The sequence below is a fragment of the Podarcis vaucheri genome, assembly GCF_965113315.1.
Source record: "Podarcis vaucheri genome assembly, chromosome: 2".
NCBI lineage: Eukaryota > Metazoa > Chordata > Lepidosauria > Squamata > Lacertidae > Podarcis > Podarcis vaucheri.
The window spans coordinates 31,030,714-31,051,712 of NC_138760.1; the positions used below are offsets into that span (position 1 = coordinate 31,030,714).

The 20,999-nt window shown below is 43.6% G+C and overlaps 1 protein-coding gene and 1 long non-coding RNA gene across 9 annotated transcripts in view; both read left to right on the forward strand.

The window, feature by feature from the left end:
• SSTR2 (somatostatin receptor 2) overlaps window positions 1–10,008 on the forward strand; it is a 29,085-nt gene extending 19,077 nt beyond the window's left edge. For all 8 annotated transcript variants that reach the window (XM_082212728.1, XM_082212730.1, XM_082212732.1 and 5 more), the window contains one exon: window positions 1,452–10,008. In XM_082212728.1, coding sequence (XP_082068854.1) covers window positions 1,546–2,664 — 1,119 coding nt within the window. In that variant the 5' untranslated portion in view covers window positions 1,452–1,545 and the 3' untranslated portion in view covers window positions 2,665–10,008. The remainder of the gene's footprint in view (window positions 1–1,451) is intronic.
• The window catches only part of LOC309526729, a 66,315-nt gene extending 50,471 nt beyond the window's left edge, over window positions 1–15,844 (forward strand). Inside the window, exon 2 of the long non-coding RNA XR_014216887.1 lies at window positions 12,344–15,844. This is a non-coding gene — a long non-coding RNA (uncharacterized lncRNA). The remainder of the gene's footprint in view (window positions 1–12,343) is intronic.
• The last annotated feature ends 5,155 nt before the right edge of the window (window positions 15,845–20,999 follow it).

Sequence of the window (20,999 nt, forward strand, 5' to 3'; positions counted from 1 at the left end):
CCCAAAGGATCGTTACGACAATTTAGAAAAAGAAAAGCCAAGTAGAACAACTCCACGTATACCACATCGAGCACACAGTTCCTGGAGGAAGAGCTCTCTATAAATGTGATTAATAATAATATTGGCCTACCTTACAGGAAGGGACGCGGGTGGCGCTGTGGGTTAAAGCACAGAACCTAGGGCTTGCCAATCAGAAGGTCGGCGGTTCGAATCCCTGTGACGGGGTGAGCTCCCGTTGCTCGGTCCCTGCTCCTGCCAATCTAGCAGTTCAAAAGCACGTCAAAGTGCAAGTAGATAAATAGGTACCACTCCGGTGGGAAGGTAAACGGCATTTCCATGCGCCGCTCTGGTTCGCCAGAAGTAGCTTAGTCATGCTGGCTACATGACCCGGAAGCTGTACGCCGGCTCCCTCGGCCAGTAAAGCGAAATGAGCGCTGCAACCCCAAAGTCGGCCACAACTGGACCTAACAGTCAGGGGTCCCTTTACCTTTACCTTACCTTACAGGACGGCTGCAAAGATTACTGGGATAATGTGTGTGAAACACACACATAAAGTACTATAGGAGATGTTAAGTGATGGTGTGGTTAAAGACTATGGAGGACTGGGGCCCCTTGGCTGCGTCGTAGGAACATAGGAAGCTTGGATATTGTGTCAGATCATTGATCCAGCTACCTCGGTGTTGTCCACACTAACAGCAAGCAGCTCTCCAGAGTTTTGGGCAGGAGTCTCTTAAGGCCAACTCAGTGGGCCACATTATCTACTTGAACCTAAGTTGGTATTGTTTTTCAGTCTGCATGAGCAGTCACAGGACACAGCTATTAGTCTCTGGGCTAGTCATTAAGACAAGAATGATTAACACAATGAAAGAGCAACCCATGTATTTCCCTGTGACATCTCCTGTACCCCTGACACTTTCATCCTCTCCCAGTCAGTGTGCATTGGAAGAGATGGATCGTTAACACCCCACCAGCATTTGAAATTTGCCAGGCACCAGGCGCATTTTGCACCTGACTATTGCCCATATCTGACCAAGTGAAGATGCCTAGGTGCCTAATATCTCCACCATCTGGAGCTGCCTGCCTGGGGATTGTTGAATCTTGCCTGTTTTTAGACTCTAACAACACATCCTGCAGAATTCTACCCGTGATATTTTACCTGTGCAATCGGAACAAAAAGTCATATTGAAAAATACGACTTTTGGTCCCCAAATGACAACTAGACATTCTGTTTTGGTGGCTTAAGGTGTCGTTTGGCACCTAGCTTATATATCTGAATTTTCTAATACTGCACCCCACCCACAGTGGCAGTTCTGTTCAAAAGAAAGCCCAAGAGCCTTTGGGAAAGGTAGCAGCCGATGAGTTTGCTCTGTCTCTGATAACAGAAAATTGGTCTGATGCAGTAAGCCATATGAAGTTGGTATAACAGCGTTTCTTCCTTCTTTGGGTTCCAGATCCTCCCACATTGCCTTGGACCACCCTGACCCAATCAACATGAGAGGGTTTCTTGCCTGAAGAGTACTCTTTGCCCGTGACAAGAGCTGCACCATGGGCCTTGAGAATGATTTGCCCAACACCACAGCCTTCTGGTTCCCCTCGCCATCTCAGTTTGACAGCTTCCCCCCAGAGACTCCTGCCGCCAACACCTCCATCAACATCACAAGCCCCCACTATGACTTGACTAGCAATGCCATCCTCACCTTCATCTACTTTGTGGTGTGCATTGTGGGCCTCTGCGGCAACACTCTGGTCATCTATGTCATCCTCCGTTACGCCAAAATGAAGACGATCACCAACATCTACATACTCAACTTGGCTATAGCAGATGAACTGTTCATGTTGGGGTTGCCTTTCCTGGCTATGCAGGTAGCTCTGGTTCACTGGCCCTTTGGGAAAGCCATCTGCCGGGTCGTCATGACAGTAGACGGGATCAATCAGTTCACCAGCATCTTCTGCCTCACAGTCATGAGCATTGATAGGTACCTTGCTGTGGTCCATCCTATAAAATCTGCCAAGTGGAGGAGGCCAAGAACAGCAAAGATGGTCAATGTAGCTGTCTGGGGCATCTCCCTTCTGGTCATACTACCCATCATGATATATGCTGGAGTGAGCAATAACCACGGGAGTAGTAGCTGTACCATGATCTGGCCAGATGAGTCTGTTGCTTGGTATGTTGGCTTCATCATCTATACCTTCATCTTGGGCTTCTTGGTGCCCCTCACCATCATCTGCCTTTGCTACCTGTTTATCATCATCAAGGTCAAGTCCTCTGGCATCAGGGTGGGCTCCTCCAAGAGGAAAAAGTCAGAGAAGAAGGTCACCAGGATGGTCTCCATTGTCGTTGCCGTCTTCATCTTTTGCTGGCTTCCCTTCTATATCTTCAACGTCTCGTCGGTCTCTGTTTTGATTGAGCCAACACCTGTCCTCAAGGGCATGTTTGATTTTGTAGTGGTCCTCACCTACGCCAACAGCTGTGCCAACCCCATCCTTTATGCCTTCTTGTCCGACAACTTCAAGAAGAGCTTCCAAAATGTCCTCTGCCTTATGAAAGTCAGCGGCATGGATGAAGCCGATAGGAGTGACAGCAAGCAGGACAAGTCCAGGCTAAACGAGGCCACAGAAACCCAGAGGACATTGCTCAATGGTGACCTTCAGACAAGCATCTGAAAGATCTCTGCCCACTCATCTCCTTCCTGCTTCTTCACAGAAGCCCGCAGCAAGTCAGCATAACGGCCTTTGGTCCTTCTTTCAAGGGAATGGTAATGCATGCGAAGGATTGGTTCAGGGGACAGACTTGCTTCTTGGCCAACAGCAGGCTGGTTTTAAGGATATTAATTGAAAGGAGAAGTATATTGTGGGAGTGGTTGACTAGAAATACTCATAAATGTGTACACACTTGTACCTGCATGTTTGACTACGAGGGATGGTGCCGCATTTGTCGTATCCCTGTGCTAAATCCATTTGAGTTAATTTGAACTTTTTTAAAAAAAAAACAACCCTTCACAGTTCAGATTTTCCACACAGGGTCTAGAATTTCAAAAGCTCCATCTCCAATATTTGAGTTAAATTATTAAAAGAAGAACTTGGCTGACACACATAGACACTGGAATGAGGATGAAGGTGATAAGTATCCCACAAGTTCACATACTGAATTATATATATATATTTTTTATCAAGCTAGCCTCTTTGCAGCCATCACCCACCCCTCGTAAATGATAGGTACTTTGAAAGTTTAGCTCTATGTGCTTTTCAAGTAGGCAAAACATTAAGCTCATATGTTTTATATAAAATCAAAAACTGTCATGAGATATTGGGAGGGAGGGAGGGAGGGTGTGGTGGTAAACGAGTAATTGCATTATATTGCTCTTCTTGTTTATGGAACAGCTAATGAAATGAGATGGGATCAGAAATCTTCATAGCTTGAATCAAATAAGTATATAGTATGCTAAGAGGGTGACAGAGAGACTTGTCTCTAACTGTAACGAGAGCCCCTTTCCATGGCTTCAAAGAGATGGCAAATATGTTGTCATCCCTCCATCCCTTTGCCTCCTACGTAATGGTTTCCCCAATGAACAATCTTTTGCGGATAGGAATGATATTATCAGAGTCTCCAGCATCTGAGTCCGAAAGCCACAATATGTTAACTTTGCCACCCAAACGTCACGAAGTCATCAACGAGCTTTTGAGTTCACCAGAACTCTTCATCAGACTGGATCTTGCTCACAGTTTTGTGACATTTTGGTTGGTCCTAATAGAGGTATTAATGTGTTGTGGATTTTGGATTCCCCGCCCCCCAGTGCATCAACATGGTTGTGTGCAATTTTTGTCAAAACCATGATCAGAGACGGGTGAGAATGCATACCTCGTTGGTCTTGCATAAGTGAAATAGCCATCACAGATCAAACAACAGAGGCAGGGCTTTAACATAATTTCTGCTTGCCACCTTTACTTTAACCAGTAAAAAAATAAAATAAAAACTGGCCTGGACACTGAAAACAAAACAACTCTCCAAAACCAACCAAGCAACCAGCTATGTTGCAACTTCAGGTCACTCAAGGAAGGAGCCTTTATAAGTCCTCCCCGCCCCCCACATACCAAGAAGGTGTCTTGAGTTTGCCACTGACAGAGGACTTTAATGTACTAAGGACACTGTGGGTGAGAAAAGCCTGAGCATGGCTTCCATTTCAGAATCTATAACCTCGTGGAGATTGCTCGAGAGCTTAACTTGCACTTGCTGAGAGAAGAAAGAATGAGTTTTTAAGCCTACTTAAAAACAAAGTGGTCACATATAATAAAAGCTTGAGACGGGGGTGGGGGTGGAGAAAGAGAAGAATTGGGCGGATTGCTTCAGTAAGCAACCAGGAGCCAATTTCATCATCCTGTTGATTTCCCTCTTATTGTCCCGTTTCCACAGTGCCCTGGCCTATGATGCCTCCTTTTGCTCCTCCATTCAAATGCTTGACCCATGAATCCCACACAATTTCACCAAGGTTTACATTCAGAGCAAAGTGCAAATTGAGCCCACATGTGCATAAATGTCCAATTTCTAGAGTTTTTGTTCTCCTAGTTCAAGGTTTCCTGGCTGCAGAAGCTGACTTGTTTGATGAAGACTAGTTCTGGTTCTCCCGCTACCTGTCCTCAGCAGAAGAGTTTGTCTGCGGGGCTATTTGCACTGTTATCAGTATGTTTTGGGGAGTTTTAAGTGTAGGCTATTAAGTTTTATGACCTGGGAGGTTTAAAGAGCTCTGCCCAGGGAAGGGCATTATGACAGGGTTCCAGATGGCAAGCGACTCCCACAACTTCTGTCTTGGGCTGTGATTTTTACTATTGAGCATAGGCAAGCAGAGTCACGACTAGAGGAGCCTGATGAAGGAGTTGCCGGGAGCTGAGAATTCCCTGCTTTACAGTAAATTGTTTCATTTATCACAAATCTCTGATTGATTAAAAAGAAACAGAAGGAAGAGCCCACACCATCAGGCTATTAGAACAACAGGAGGAGCATCCTGGCTCTGCCACCCTAGCCTCCTTTTCGGTCCTCACTGTCCTGAAACTTGTGGAAGGTGAACTTCTGCAATGGAAAACCTTTTGCATCAGCAGCGGTTGTTTCCGTTGCATTTGAGACCCCTGGAAAATCAGGGTTTCGAAAATGCATCAGCAGACACTATGGAGAAAGGCAACCAAAATGAAGCCGTCAACTCTAAAATACATTCTTGCAACAATTTCTTAGTTGTTTACAGAGCGATCCAAATGCCTCTTGCACCAGGCTGAGATGAGGAGGTTTGGATTGGGCAGAGATGGCTTTTTTTACACAACCCTGCCACCCTCTGCCTGCAGAGTCATGCCAGCACTAGTCTGCTGACACAGAGCTCTCCCTTTCGCCCACTGAACTGCCACTGATGGGCACTCTACTGGTGGCAGCCAGCGGAAAGATTTCAACCACTTTCAGCCTCAGCCAGCATGCTTGCTTGGGCTGTTGATGTGGCTCCATCACTCCACTCCTCAAAGACACCCCAGACAGCAGCTGGGGTTGAGATTGATGCGTCCAGCTCTTTGGCTGCAATGCTGTGCATACTTACTTGGAAAGTAGCCCCTTCTCCCACCAAACACAGTGGTACTTACTTTTGAGTAAATGTAAGTAGGCTCATGCGTTATGGATCTTTCAAGCGAAGAAGCTTCTGCTCATGTTCACGCCTGCATTTTAGGCTGCACATCCCTGGGAGCAAACCCCATTGAACTTAGTGGTACTTATTCCTGAGTAGGCGTACACAGGAGGAATTGCTCTGAAAATGCCTCTGAAGCTCTCGCACTGTTATTTGGGCACCTGTTGACTGTAGTTAATGCAAGCGGGGTAGACAAGAGAAGAGAGACATTTAAAATCAAATGCCAGTTTTCATCAGCCGCAGGCACCAATGTAAGCCTTGGTTTGGTATTTATTTTCACCCCCGATATGACATATGGGAAAGTTTTGACTTCCCAGGCGTGTATTGTCTCTTAAATATAACATGAGAAATAATAAATAATCATATCCCATTTTTACATGGCTTTAAAAAAACCAGAAAGCTTTTGAAGTCAGATCCTGTGTGCCCTAGTAGAAATGGTAAAACCCCACATATGTCTTCATTCAGGCACTTGCTTGCATTACAAATTCCTCCCCACCATTTTCTCTTCTGGGCGGATAGCAAGATATAGATAAGCAGCTTAAGAAAGGCTGGGTTGTGACTTTAGCCTTACCTGTAAAACTCTCCCTGTTCTTGTTGAAAATGTAAATGACATTTTGGAGCCTAAGAAACAATGTGGTTTGATTAAACTCCTTTGGCACAAAGTGTTGTTCAGCCACAGGGGTAAGAAACTTGGCCTGTTGGGCATCAACTGCATCCAGACAGGGTGGTGGGAATTGTAGTGTGCTGCCACATCTGGAGGGCACCCGGTTCCCCACCAGAGCTCTGTCCTTCAGCCCCAAGCCAACCTTCCAACAAGCCCAGTTGCCCCAGCCACCACTCCTCCTCCTCCACCCACACCTCATGTCCAAGTTGTCTCTTGTTACTCCTAAGGGGCTTAGCTTGGTGTTGGAAGTCTTAAGCAAGGCTGCAGGAGTATTCCTTACAGCTACAATGCTATCACTGCAGCTTCCTCTTGCAAACAGGCAAAGCAGAGGGGTTTCGCCTCCATCCAGCGCACAATGCCTTACCACATTTGGTGCCTCATGCGGTGGAATTATTTTATTATCTCTTTTGGTCCCGGAGGATGTGCATTCTTAGATCTTCTTTATTAAGGGAAGTAAATATTAACTGAGGCTTTGTGGCGACTGTGTAGAATATGCCAGTGAGGATTAAATGGGAGCTCGGCACATTACATTAAGATGAAAAAATCGCCTTGTGGCTGCTAGGTGCTGATAAAGGCGCTTTCTTTTTATTAGATGATGGCTTAATGTTGTGGCCTCAACATTGCGTCAGAAAGGCTTTAGTACTTTAGTAGGAAGTGGGTAACACAGGAGCGTATTTGCAGGGAGAGAGGAGGAGTTTTGCTCCACCATTGGCCTGACTACTAAAAAACAGCCATGCTCTCCTACTCAGAAATTTGCACATAATCATTTTATGTTGCAACAACATAAATACAACAATCAAATGGCCTGGTGTGGCTACCCAGAAGGCGAGAAAGATGGAAGACCTCATGTTGTAGTATGTGGAGTATACTGGCAGCAACAGAAAGATGGGATGTTGGTTCAGGGATGAATAAGCAACAGCTTAGATGACCCCTGTCCGAGGGGAAGGCAGAATTCAGTGACAGGCGCACAGCAGAGCTGCGAGTGATAGAACCTTGCAAGTACAGCTGGCTTGTTTCTCAGTCAGAAGGGGAAAGAGGCTCTGGCAAGCCAGAATGGATGGAAGAGTTGTTAGACTCGGAGGTCAGAAAAGGATGCCAGTTTAATCATTCACCGAAAGAACCTGCTAATATTTTAATCAGGTGCTTATGCATGGTAAATGCTGATCTTCTATACAACTCTGTAAAGCACTGTAGCCCTTTTGAAAAACCGGTGAGCTCTATGTGGATTGTTCAGTTGGCCAGTCTGGGCACATTTCACTTCATGCATCCTTGTTGTGCAACACAGTAATACCAATGATGTTTGTCCATTCTGTAAACCACACTTGACTTTGGGGGATCTCACTAGACTGCGGTCATTTCTGTGATTCTGTACTCAGAAGACTTCCATTGAAAGTTTTCAAGTCAACCAGGTTCAAAGCATTTTAATCTGTTGTTAATCTCTGGCAGTTGAAATAGTGGGAACCCAGGAGCTGCTTCTCCCACACAATTTCCTTATGGCAGTCTTAAGGATAGTATTACAGTATTTTGATCTCCAATCTGGAGAGATCAAGTACTAGCACTCAGTGTTCATGGCATATCCATATAGAGTTTATCTGCCAAATATTCCCAAAATGCCCACAAAGCTCTTTTGTGCTGGTGGCATTTTTAATTGCTTGGGGAATTAAAGATAGTGGTTTCACAGCCCACCCATTTCCTGCTGTGAAGGATTCCTTAGTGGCTATCACTTTTATATATCACACCTTATTTCACTTGGACCTCACAGCTGAATTGCTCCCAATAGAGTCCTCCCTCTCAGAAACATGTAACAGCCAAGAAAAGTTTGTCCAAAGAACGTTCAGTACTTTTAGATCTCTAGCATCCTCTAGCTGTGTGGAGAGAATAGCATCCTTGTTTCCTTTAATAGCATGTTCACCTTGCCACACCACTGCTTTTCACTATAAGGGCACTTCCAGGTGACTTGCTAACTGAGATTTGTTTGCAAGGAGATCAGATAGCGTTGGCTGTTTTATTGAGCATTCTTTCTGATTTGTTTGCAGGGAGGGCATAGATGCAGTTGCAGCCAAAAGAATAATATGTAATATCCTACCCTTTCCTTATTGCAAATAAGGCTGTTCTTCGGGGGGGGGGTTGTTGCACAACCATTGCAAATCAGTTTTAATGGTGCAACCTGAATTTGCCCATATGTGATTGAATCCCACCCCAAAATAGCAACAGTCAGGAAACATCCAAAGAGGAAAGCATATGTGTTCATATCTTTTTGGAAGTATCAGGAAAAGGAGGCCAGCTTTAAGTGTTTATTTAGGTGGTCACCTAATGAAATATTCACTGCCCTGCCTCTCTCTCTCTCCCCCCCCCCCCGGCATCCATTCTCCTTTGAGAATTTAAAGGTCTGAAGGAGAAATAAGAATTCTTAGCGATGTATTAGTCCTATCTATGATTCCTTTAGGGCAGTGTTTTCCAAATGGTATTCCAGGGAACTCTGGGGTTTTCTGCAGGTTCCTGAATTAGAAGATCAGTAATAGTGGGCTTGCATCTCTAGAAGATAGAGAGTGGTAGACAAGCCATCTTCCCCTTCATTGTGCAATATCGGGTTGCATCTCACTGGGTTTTGTTTCAAGTTTGTTGGTGTAGGGTCATTGTGCAAAGCTCTTGTTCTTATGTGGTGGGACTGATGAAAGGTATGCACGTCTTTGATTTAGGACTGAAAGGGTGACATATGCACTAGACAGCAAGGCTCCTGCGTCTTTAGCCAATTTTTCTATATACAAGAAAAAATTAGCAGGTGCATCTTTTCTCAGTTTTGGACCAGAGAGATGCAGAAGGCTGCAGAAGCTGCCCAGATGTCCCCATCAGTTCCACTGGAACAGGAACCCAGTCCTCTAAATTGCACCTGGCCACCTTTTAAAACTAAACCTCTATATAATTTTCAGATTATAGTGTTAACAGACCCCATGGATCTTCTCATCCAATATGTTGTTCAAACAGGACATGAATATATTCATTTTACATATTTATATTCTGCATAGAATGTATTTAAGGTAAGTATATTTATTCTATATATTTATAGTCTTTTTAAGAATATATTTATAAAGCGTTTCTATCAGATTCTTGGCCAACTTTTTCTTGGAAACCTGAAAGAAAGGAATCCTGCAGCTTTTGCCAGGGCACCTTGGAAGAAGTTCAGCATTCCTGGATCTAATGGAACCTCAATTGTTGGGTTTGAATCTCTCTTCTTGCAGTTGAAAACCAATGGTTCTTGTCCTATCCTTGGTGGATAAATGAGCAGCTGATTTCCATCTCCTTTTCTAAGATCTTTTTAAACATCTGAAAACTGCTAGTTGATTTTAGCTTGTTCTCACCAAATTTGTTTTCTAGACTAGAAAGATAACTTAGCAGTCAATGCATCCAGATAAGCCTAAAAGAGACGCATGGGAATAAAACATTTGCTTGGTTCCAGCTTACTTTTCTCTCTTTTCCTCTTTCAAAGTTCAAAACTGAAAGAACAACAAACTGATTTGTGTGACACCTCCCAGTGTCCTGCTAGACACCCGGCTAGTGTGTCTGTAGTGTGGTGTAGTGGTTAAGAGCGGTAGTCTCGTAATCTGGGGAACTGGGTTCGCACCTCTGCTCCTCCACATGCAGCTGCTGGGTGACCTTGGGCCAGTCACACTTCTCTGAAGTCTCTCAGCCCCACTCACCTCACAGAGTGTTTGGTGTGGGGGAGGAAAGAAAAGGAGAATGTTAGCCGCTTTGAGACTCCTTAAAGGGAGCGAAAGGCGGGATATCAAATCCAAACTCTTCTTCTTCTCTACTTACCTGTAGATGTCCCCAGATAATAATTTCAGTTTATTCATTCGCAAATGACTGCTTTAAAACAAAGTGATTTCAGTGCTAAGTGCAAGTTTACCTCTCTTCAACTAAAACCAATAGGATTTAAAGGTGATTAACCTTAGCTGCATCATTCCTCCCAGCTGCCAGCCAAAGCCCTCTTTTGCAGAGCTATCAGGGTGAAGTTAAGTGCAGCAGAGACAATTTGACAATGCCTCTGGTGCACCGTAAACAAGTGCACATTATGCTCTGTTTTAGTAAGCTTTTTGTGGTAAAAGCCCAAAAGTTCAGCTGATGAGAGTTTTAGTGCAGCAACACACTACCTACCTTTGGCCATGGCATTAGTTTAAAAACCCTCCCTTCTCCCTGGAAAGCTTTTGCAAACTTTTCTGTGTACAATATTCATGATCTGGAGGGAGAGGGAGGTGAGAGGAAAAGATGGAGATGAATGGGTTTCTTCCTGTCTTCCCAGGGCACGCCAGCTGAGCATAGGAAGCTGTGCCAGTCTGGACTGTTTGACCATCTGGTCCAGGATGGTCTATTCTGAGTGGTAGAAGATCTCAGAGCCAGGGCTCTCATGCCACCTGTTTGCCTGATCCATTAAAAAAACCCCACACAAGGACAGACGGAAAGGTTTGAACCTGGGTCATTCTGCATGCTCTCTACTACTGAGCTATGTGGCCCCTCCCAGTGAAAGATGCCCAGGCTTCCCTGCAGCTTTCACCTTAATATGTTGAACAAGCTAAAACGTTGATCATCTCAGGACAGCGGCCCTCTTTCTTGCTGACTAACCATACCTGTTCTGAGTTTTTGCTTGGCTTTCTCAGTTGCCTCCTCTCACTGTGAGCCAGTGCACCTCTTTTCTTGAGCCAGTGTGGTGTAGTGGTTAAGAGCGGTAGACTCGTAATCTGGTGAACCGGGTTCGCGTTCCCGCTCCTCCACATGCAGCTGCTGGGTGACCTTGGGCCAGTTACACTTCTCTGAAGTCTCTTAGCCCCACTCACCTCACAGAGTGTTTGTTGTCGGGGAGGAAGGGAAAGGAGATTGTTAGCTACTTTGAGACTCCTTAGGGTAGTGATAAAGCGAGATATCAAAGCCAAACTCCTCCTCTCCTCTTCTTCTTCTTCTTCTTCTTCTTCTTCTCTTCATTACAGACTTGTCTCCTGGAAAGCGTAGGCTTATACATTGGGGTATAGAAATGCCTTACGCATAGTCAGACCAATGGTGCATCTGGCTCAGTATTATCCATCCTTTCTCCAGCAAGGGCTCTCCCAAGGTTTCAGGCAGGGCTCTCTCCCATCTCTTATCTGGAGATGCCATGCCAGGAGTCGAACCTTTGACCTCCTGCAAACAAAAGCAGATGATCTACCACTTTGCTGCAGCTAAAGTATGGGTTCTGTGCTTGGGCAGAACGAAATGACTGTCTGCTTCAAAGTGCTGCAGAAAGAGCCTCAAGACTCAGCACGCCACCACAGATATTATTTTGTTTTATTTATTTATTTTTTTAGATTGCAGATCTGTAGTCTCAACCAGCATTGTTAGGCCTGTGCTTTTTATATTGTGCTTCTTGTCACATGCTGCATGTAAAGGGGGTGTGTAACTATATGGTCTGATCAGAGGAAATGTGTATCCATGGCAACACCATGTATTACCTAAAGATGCATACACATTTCACTGGGGGGTGGGGAACCAGTTCCTTTGCTTTTGTGATCTGCATCTGGCTCCAGGCATATTGCAGGGCAAAGGGACCAGGTAACATCTGGTCTCTTTCTGCTCCTCAGTGAATAGTTTTATTCTCTCTCCTGTAGGGATGTTCAAATGCAGCTACCTGCCATTTCATGCTTCTGAACCCTGCTTTCTTCTTCTTCGCTGCTATCTGATTTGTAACCCACCCCACAGCTTCCTTTTCGGCCCCTGACCTCTCCTGTCTCACCTGCATAGCTCAGACTGTAAGCCATGGGTAGGCAAACTAAGGCCTGGGGGGTTGGATCCGGCCCAATCGCCTTCTAAATCCAGCTTGCGGACGGTCCGGGAATCAGTGTGTTTTTACATGAGTAGAATGCGTCCTTTTATTTAAAATGCATCTCTGGGTTATTTGTGGGGCATAGGAATTCGTTCATTTTCCCCCCTTCAAAATATAGTCTGGCCGCCCACAAGGTCTGAGGGACAGTGGACCGGCCCCCTGCTGAAAAAGTTTGCTGACCCCCTGCTGTAAGCCTCTTGTTGGTCCCATGTCAGTGCAACACCTAACAAACACACTGTTGGCAGCATATCTGTGATTGTCAATTAGTAGTGGAAGTAGTTAGAGATGGGAGGGAAGCTCGATTGAGTTCAAGGATGAACCTTCTAATTCACACTTTCTGAAGCAACGTGTGAACCAAAGCACAGCCAGCCAGCCTTTGAAATTCACACTTGTCTGCAGTTCTTCAGCCAACTAATCTGATTTTAAAAATTAGATAAATGCACATACTACTGTATAAATAAAAAAAAATTGTATATCAGTCAACACAGCGTATGAAATTGCACTATATTAGGGAGAAGAGCTTTGCAAAAGTGTGCCCATTAAGCAAACTTGATTGTGTATATTAGGAGAAATTGACACTAAAATGCTGGTGAGATTTTATGAAGGCTAAAAAATAATAACCACAAATTGATGTGGAAACATGGAAAACTGAACTTAAGATTAGGAAAATAATACATGAAACGGAGAGAAACCAAAATTGTCAGATCCATCTATCTCTGTTCATAGCTGTATTCTCTCCTCCCCACCCAATATAGGGCCCTCAGTAGAAGAAGGCTAAGAAGCAAACCCTACACAAATCCAGAGTAGAGTCCCTAAGGCAGCTGGATGGCGCCTTGTATGTTTCCTTCCAGCAACTCCTGCAGCCACGTTGGTGCCAAACATATTGCTCAGCTTTTCTTTGGACCACATCAGTGAGACTGAGAAGAGGGTCTTGTCATCTGGGCAGCCCAGGACTTCCATACACACTGCCCCAGGCTTACACCCCAGGGAGGTCAGTTGAGTGCTGCTAATGCAGCAGTTTGACTTCACCCCTGGAGGCGCACTCCATTGTTTCTTGAGACAGATGGATGTCAACAACAATGGTCTTTAAGCAACACATTCAAATGTCTTAGCAAGGGTCAGTGCAGGTGAACTGGTATGAATTGGCCCAGTGGGACTCTGGTTCCACAGAGCAGGAGTTGTAGTAGGAAAGACCCTGTAAGTGCACTTTGGATAGAAGTGATCGTAAGCAAGGCTCCTGCCGTAATGCATTGCACTCCTCCACTTAAGCCTTTGACATTGGGGCAAACTGGTTTTAGGAACTGGATAATCAATGGACAACAGGATGTAGCTGTCCTCTGGGCAACTTGGTCTGGCTATCTCAGTTCCTTCCTATTATAATGTGAACTGCTCATAAAAGAAACCTGTTGGGTTATACAGTAGTCTTAAGCCTCTGTCTGATCATTTCCAGCAGTTCTGGCCACTTCAGAGGGGAAGCTTTTTGTACAGATCTATGATATGCCGCCATATGAAATGCCACCTGCACAGTAATAGCTTGCAAAGCATGAAGAGACAGAGAAAACAACTTACACCCCATTGAGAATCCCAGAATAGTTGGGGTTGTTCCACTCCTGCTCATTAAGCCCACCACCTCACTCTGGAAGGAGAAACATGATCTCCCCATGTCATGCTGCGATTGGTTGTACAATAGCCCGAAATGAGAGGTGATTAAATGTACAGTGCAAATTTAGATCGGGCTTTCTGTTGTTTTGGTTGCCATGTATGGGGACATACTAATAATCTGGAGATAATTTATTTTGACCTCATGGTAGGGTACAAGTCCAGCCCCGCCTTGGAAATGGACAGTTTAAGAGATATGTTGAGATCCATAATACTGTGTGCTGGCTTTGGTCTCCATTCAGAACCAAACTTCCACAGGGACACACAGCTATTTGGTTCATCAAGACTTGCATACATGAATCAAGACGTTAGTCCAAAGGTTATATATAACTCCCAGACTATAGAACAGCAAACAGCTTCTTTATCATTGCCATCAGATGATTGATTGTTTAATCAACAAGCCATTACAAAGTCACAAAACAACAATAAAACTCAAGTAATTTCCTTCAGGGGGGCTTTAGCAATACATATTAATACAAATGGATTTCTTGTCAATTCGTGGCGTTTGTTCCTTCAGGCTTTCTCCTTTTTGCTTTAGTGCTGCATTATTATTTTTTAAACTCTCCATTTCTCTTGGTTGTGAAATAGTGGTTCTGCTCTAGATGGATCACACACGAAAAATCGGCATACAGATCAACAGTTCAATTATAAATTTCCTTCCAAGCACAGCACTGGTGGAGCAAAGTAATTGAATAGCATAATTTTCTGAGGTCTGTGATTCATATATGCATAATTGCTGATGTGATGGAACCTTACGGTGGCTGGCGGCAGTGAATGGCAAACTGAATGGGCATTGTTTGAAGTCTTAATGCTGAGAAGGCCTTATGAAGGGAACTGGAGTAACTTTATAATGTGTCTTAATGGGTCTTGGTCATGGTTTTTGACATGTACCTTAAACAAGGAAGAAACATGCTTGAAAGGAAACACGGAGTCAACTTCTCTCTCCCATGCCATCAGTTTAAAGCATTCAAACATAATCTGATCAGACATAATTTCATCACACCTTGTTGGCATTTATTCCATAGCAAAACAAGATGAGTGCCACATCTCTCAAGCTCACCTTTGACTGCACTTACCTTATAGCATAGCTCAGTGGTTCCCCTACGTTTTCCCCCCTCCAAGCACCACTTGGAAATCGCGAAGGGTCTTGGTGAGCCACTTGGTAATCTTTCTACTTGTTGTAGCACTTGTAATGAGCTCTACTAGATGCTGCATGATTTTTAATTGTATTTTTATTGCTTCCTTTATTTCTTACCAATTTTTTATTTCATTCCAATTTGCATTCCATGGAATGAAATGCAATATAGGAATGAAACAATACAAATACAATCAAAAATCAGTACATTAAATGTGATGGATGTGCTGTCTCCTGCCTTCAACCACAAATCCACAGATATGCTTTGGACCACATGAGTGAAGCTCACAGACCAGTGATGGTCCACAAACTACATTTTGGGAACGCCTGCCATAGCTGAACGGCTTGTAGTTTCCCTTAACCATTATGCAGAATCTACCTTTTTGTAATATAGAGTTTCAGGCTAACACAAGGACTGGATTAATGATGTCTAAGAGTGCACTTTCACTCTGGCCCCCAAAACACTTGTTTCTTGGAACGAAGCACGGCTGAGAGAAATAAGATTATAAATTTAGGATTAAGGTACTAGCCTCTGATGCATACTGAACACTGATTCACGCAGTATTGAAGTTGTACCCAGTCATGTAACCCACACGACATGTATAAATATTTATGTTTCTCATGTGTATTGTATGTGTGCTTGCTGTATTATATGCTATAACCTCTAAAACTGTGACACCAGAGTTACAAATGACTTTCCTACACCTGCTTGATTTCAATTTGTTCTCTTTGGATATGTACTTTTATAAGATGTCATGGGGGGTGAAACCTCGCTTCTGCAAGGGGGCCCTCCCTTATGTAAACTTTTCTGTAGACAATGGAAGATCAAAGCTGGCTGGAAATAAAATTGTGAATGATCTATGTCTGTTTTACAAAAAGATCCTCTGGTGTTTTTTTCTAATAAAGTGGTGTGAATCAGAGTCATTTTCCTCCATTTTAAGGATCTTTAACAAGAATGCCTGGATTTTCTTTCAAAATCCTATGGACTTGATTACATCCAGTGAAAAGAAAGTTACTTGGGACCACAGCAACTACTGTGCTTCCTGGGTGAGGGCTTAATAGTGCGGGTAATTTAGATTTTGCAAATAGGTAACTAGCAGTAGGTTGGGTTGTTGTTGTCCTCCCCCCCCCCCCAAACATGTTGGGTTTCCCTTGGAAAGGATAAATCTGGATTAAATGGGGGGAAATGTTAATGCCAACAACACCATGTGTGCACTTGTGAAAAAAATTGCATCCGTGAGGAGCACACACCCCACACTAAACACCTGTCTGGAAGCACCCAAAAACATTGTGGTAAGTTGCAGACATTCTCAGAAAAGTATATTCTCCCCTAGCATGGTTTAATCCTTTTGGTATGAAGAAATGTTTAGAAGATTGCTCGTCATGCAAAGTCTGTAATAATCCAAATGACTGGTACATTAGAGTTTAACTGGGAATTGTTACAGAAACGTTCATAGGTAGCAGCCTATTTTGTAGTGTGCCTCATCCACCTGATGTAAGTCTGTGCACTTATATTGCAGTATGCTAGTCAATCTTTGAACAGCCACAGCACTCTGCTCTCCCCCCCCCCAATCCTTTGGACCCTTTGGGGAATAGAGCGTGCAATTGTGCTGGTTCTGGCTTTTTTGTAGTCAAGAAACCCATGAATGATAGTGATTTGTCTTTAATAATGTAATAGAAATGTTGATAATATTTACAGTTGCACACTGGAGGGATGGTTTCCTAAAAGTTTGGGGGCAAGGGTCACGAGAACAATGTTTTGTGGGAATTCTTTCTAAGCTTTCCATCTTGGGACTTTTTGAAGGTTAATGTTCTATGGAAAAAAGGCTGGAAAGAGAAATCTCTGTAGTCTCCAGTGTTAGAAACAGATAAAGCTAGGAGCTAAATGACACCTTAAACCTAGGTTATGGGTGCCACAACAGAATGTCTAGATGTGTTTTTTTATAACAAGAATACAAAGCTAAAATTTTCATCCAGTGAAAAGGAAGTCACTTGGGACCATGGTGATGAATGAACTGCAGCTAAAATATTATGTTCATTTTTCACATGGTCTAGTCCTTCCCCTGCCCACCCCCCCTAATAGTCTTAAGAGGGTCTCTCTTCCAGTCTTCAGATAGTAGTTGGAAATGGGGAGGCAGAGAAAAGGTCCTCTCTTCCTTCCACTCTGCAGTTTTAATGTGAAATCTTAGGCGCAGTGCTGCACCCAGAGCTCAGAAACCGCTTGCGCTAATGAAATTCCCTGTCGCAAAATGTGCCTAGAACAATGGGGGTTTCAAACACAGGCAGTATCCAAAATGCTGAGCTTGGAGAATGCCATTCTCCATGCATCGATGGAAATATGTAGTGTCTCACTATCTTACTGAGGACCAAACTAGATGAAATGCACATCACACAATTAACATTTGTGTAACTGGCTTTTTAAAACTAAATGTCAGGGGGAACCAACAAACTCACAGTATGGTATAAAATACACATGACAATAATATGAAGGCCTTGAGTGGGTGACCACCTGGGAATCCCATGTATGCCATCTTGGTTTCCACAATGGAGGCAAGGTGGGATATATCAAATGGAAGAAAATAAACAAACTGGTTACTCCTGGTAGCTTCAAAGATCACTGGGTTTTAGTTAAATATGCAGAGATGCTGATATATGTATTGTTTCACCTCATGTCAAAAGGAAGAAGGAAGGAAACAACAATTTCTCTGTTTCTTATTATCACTGTCTTACAGCTTACTCTTTATGCACTGAATCTATCCATAGGACTTATTTGTGGAGAAAAACGAAGAACTATACTCTGAACTATTGTTTGGAGTGGAAAAAAGCCCAGAAAATATATAATGAAAGGGTATTAATCTGCAACCAGAACAGAGACGCCATCTTCTTAAAGAAGTTTGAGGGAGCCTGTGTGTGATGCCGCACGATGTCATGACATCATGCGTGTCACACCGTGTGACGTCATGACATAATGTGCACACGCTGTGAAGGTCCAGGGGGTGGAGTCGAATGCTCCCTGAATATTGACGCCGCTCTGCCCTCTCAAAAGAAAAAGAAATACTTGAGGGGGACCGAAACTTCCTCAATCCCTAGGAGTTGTCTTGCCTGAAAAAGAACATCCCTGGCACTTTATATATTGGCTGTCATCCAGTAATACCCATGAGTAGCATCCGTGCCCAATTTTTTAAAAGCGATTTTCCCTTTTAGAATGTGCACCGAAAGGTTTTTTTAAAAAACAACAACCATGTGGGAATTTTGCTTGAGAGTTTTGCAGCCTAAACCGAAACCCCATTGAACACAGTAAGACTTACAACCACGTAAATGTAAGGATACTGTTCTTTCTGCTGATAAAATGAGACATTTGTATTGGAATCTTTGTGTTTCTGGGGGGCATACGAAAACTTCCAGTCTCTGTCAGGCATCATATAACCAGAAGCAGGAACTTGTTAAGCCACACATTGGGGAAATTCACTGAACACTTGTTACATTGCTCGCGCTCGCGCTGTCTGAGGCAGGATCAATCATTGCATTAACACAAGTGTCTAACAAGAACATCTGTGCCCTAATTCAAGAGGTTCCTTCCAGGAAATCTCATGGATGAAAATAAAACCTGATAGGAGAGGCATCTATTTGCTGAATCAATACATTTTAACCCTTCATATAATGCTCATGATGGCAACAGGGAGAGAGAAAAAGGGATAGCCAGGAAAAGTAAAGAACATTTCTTGGTGGGTGGGTTGTCTTGCATGTTCAATTTCTGAAAGAGATATTATTTAACATTAATACTCTTATCTTATGCACACTTCCCCCTGAAAAAAGTCTAATTGACATAGGCCGATGATATACTTTTTATGTTTTAAATATTAACCACCCAGATTGAAATCACAATAAGGAAAAGGCCTTTCAGACAAAAGAGACCCCATAAACAAATATCTCCTTGAGGCTCAAATTAAGCAGACACAGCATGGATGTATTTCTTTAGAAAACACAACTACTTCTTGCAAAGGAGGCCAGGAATGCAGCCTTGGAGTGAGAAAAAGCCAGGAGACCCTGCCTTCCTGCCCACTGTTTCACCAGGGTGGTACATGCTCTGGTTTTCTCCTGCTTGGACTATTGCAGCACATTCTACATGGGGCTACCTTTGAAGGTGACTCAAAAACTGCAATTAATCCAGAATCCAGCTGCTAGATTGGCGACGGGGGGCAGCTGCCGGGACCATACAACACTGGTCCTAAAGGATCTTCACTGGCTCCCAGTACGTTTCCAAGCACAATTCCAAGTGGTGTGGATGTGACCGGGAAATAAGTTCCAGAGGATCTCTGTTTGCATGAACAGATCAAGGTTGTGGAACCTGTTGCCCTCCATCAGTTGTTGGACTTCAGCTCTCATCATCACTGACCATAGGCCATGTTGGCTGAGGCTGCTGGGAACTGGAGTCCAGCAATGTCTAGGGGGCTACAGGTCCTTGACCCAATAAAGAAAAGCACTTCTAGTACGTAAAAGGGTATTTTCTTCGAGGAAATATAAGGGAGAGATGACTGAGGGCAAGCTACTGGTCTGGGAGAGGGGTGCTTGCTCATCCTCATCGTCCCTCTGCAGCTGCCTGTGCAGAATGCAGCAAGGGCTCCAAAAACACACCCCGACACTGCTAGTTGATTCACTGTTTGCAGAAAGCAGAATAGCTTTCAGTCTATTAATGCACACCCCCTTCATGGGTGAGATTCATTAAGCATAATGGATGCTTGTTCTTTGCAAGCCACGGGAAAGGATGTAGAAATGCTTTTTTGCTTTTGCAATGTGATCCTAAATAACCTAACAGCAAGAGATTAGTGCAAAGCAGTTGCCTTAACAATAGCCCTGTGAGAAGCCTTCATTTGAAGGCGGGTGAGCATTGACCTTTCGTTCATACTCAGAAATGTGTTTGTGCAAACTGAAGGGGATGCCTCCACATTTTAAGTCCTGCAGCTTTCGATCCAGATTGTTTTGAGCATACAACGCTACTTACATTTTACTGTGTTCATGCATGTCACTCAATAAAAAGTTGCTTGAACAGTTTCGTATATATGTTTTTAATCTCGTTTAAATTTCCTAACCTCTTCCTTACCCGCCTATCTTTTATGTTTCAGCCGTCTGTAAAATTTCCTCTGCCTTTTGATATTGTCGTGAAACTTTTATACATTCAACCTCATTGTTTCGGTATACAACATAACATCTTCAGGGGAAAGCAAAGCTATTACATTATCTGCCAATTGATGGGGTAGTGGTGGAGGAGGAGGAGGAGGAGGAGGAGAGAGCTAAATATTTTTCTTTCTTTTTTAAACACTTTTTGGAGGACATGATAAATAATAGTAACAATAATAATAATATTTTTTATTTAATTATACCCCGCCCTCCCCGGGCTCAGGGCGGCTAACACCAGTAAAATTACAATTAAAAATAAAATAGAAAAATAAAATAAACCAATTTAAAATATGGTATATGATGCATTTTGCAGGCTGGTTAAACGCCTGTGAACGTATCTCCATCTAATGGCTTAGCCAAGTATTGCATGTTGCTTCAGTTGGAAGCAATGCTTTTCTGCACACAATGTAGTTTGTGGAATTCACTGTCACAAGAAGTGCTGTGGACCATCAGCTGTAAAAGGAGACCAGCCAGATCCATACTGAGGGGGTGGGGTGGGACTATCAATAGCTATCAGCTTTATAGGGAGGCATTTTGCCTCTGAATGTTGAGTTGCTTGGGTTCAGCTGTGGAAAGTGCTATTAACTTTAAGCATTGCTTGTGGGCTTCTTGCTGGGATCTGCTTAGCAACTGAGGGAAGCAGGATGCTGTTGTGTTAAATGGTTCTTTGGCCTGTGCTAGAGGTTGTATGACCGTGGTAAGTCCTACGGTATATGCTCACTCATAACCTTTCTTTACTTTTCACTCTATAAAGAGAGCAGCTTTTAATACAGTGGTGCAGCGGGTGGCGCTGTGGGTTAAACCACAGAGCCTAGGACTTGCCGATCAGAAGGTCGGCGGTTTGAATCCCCGCGA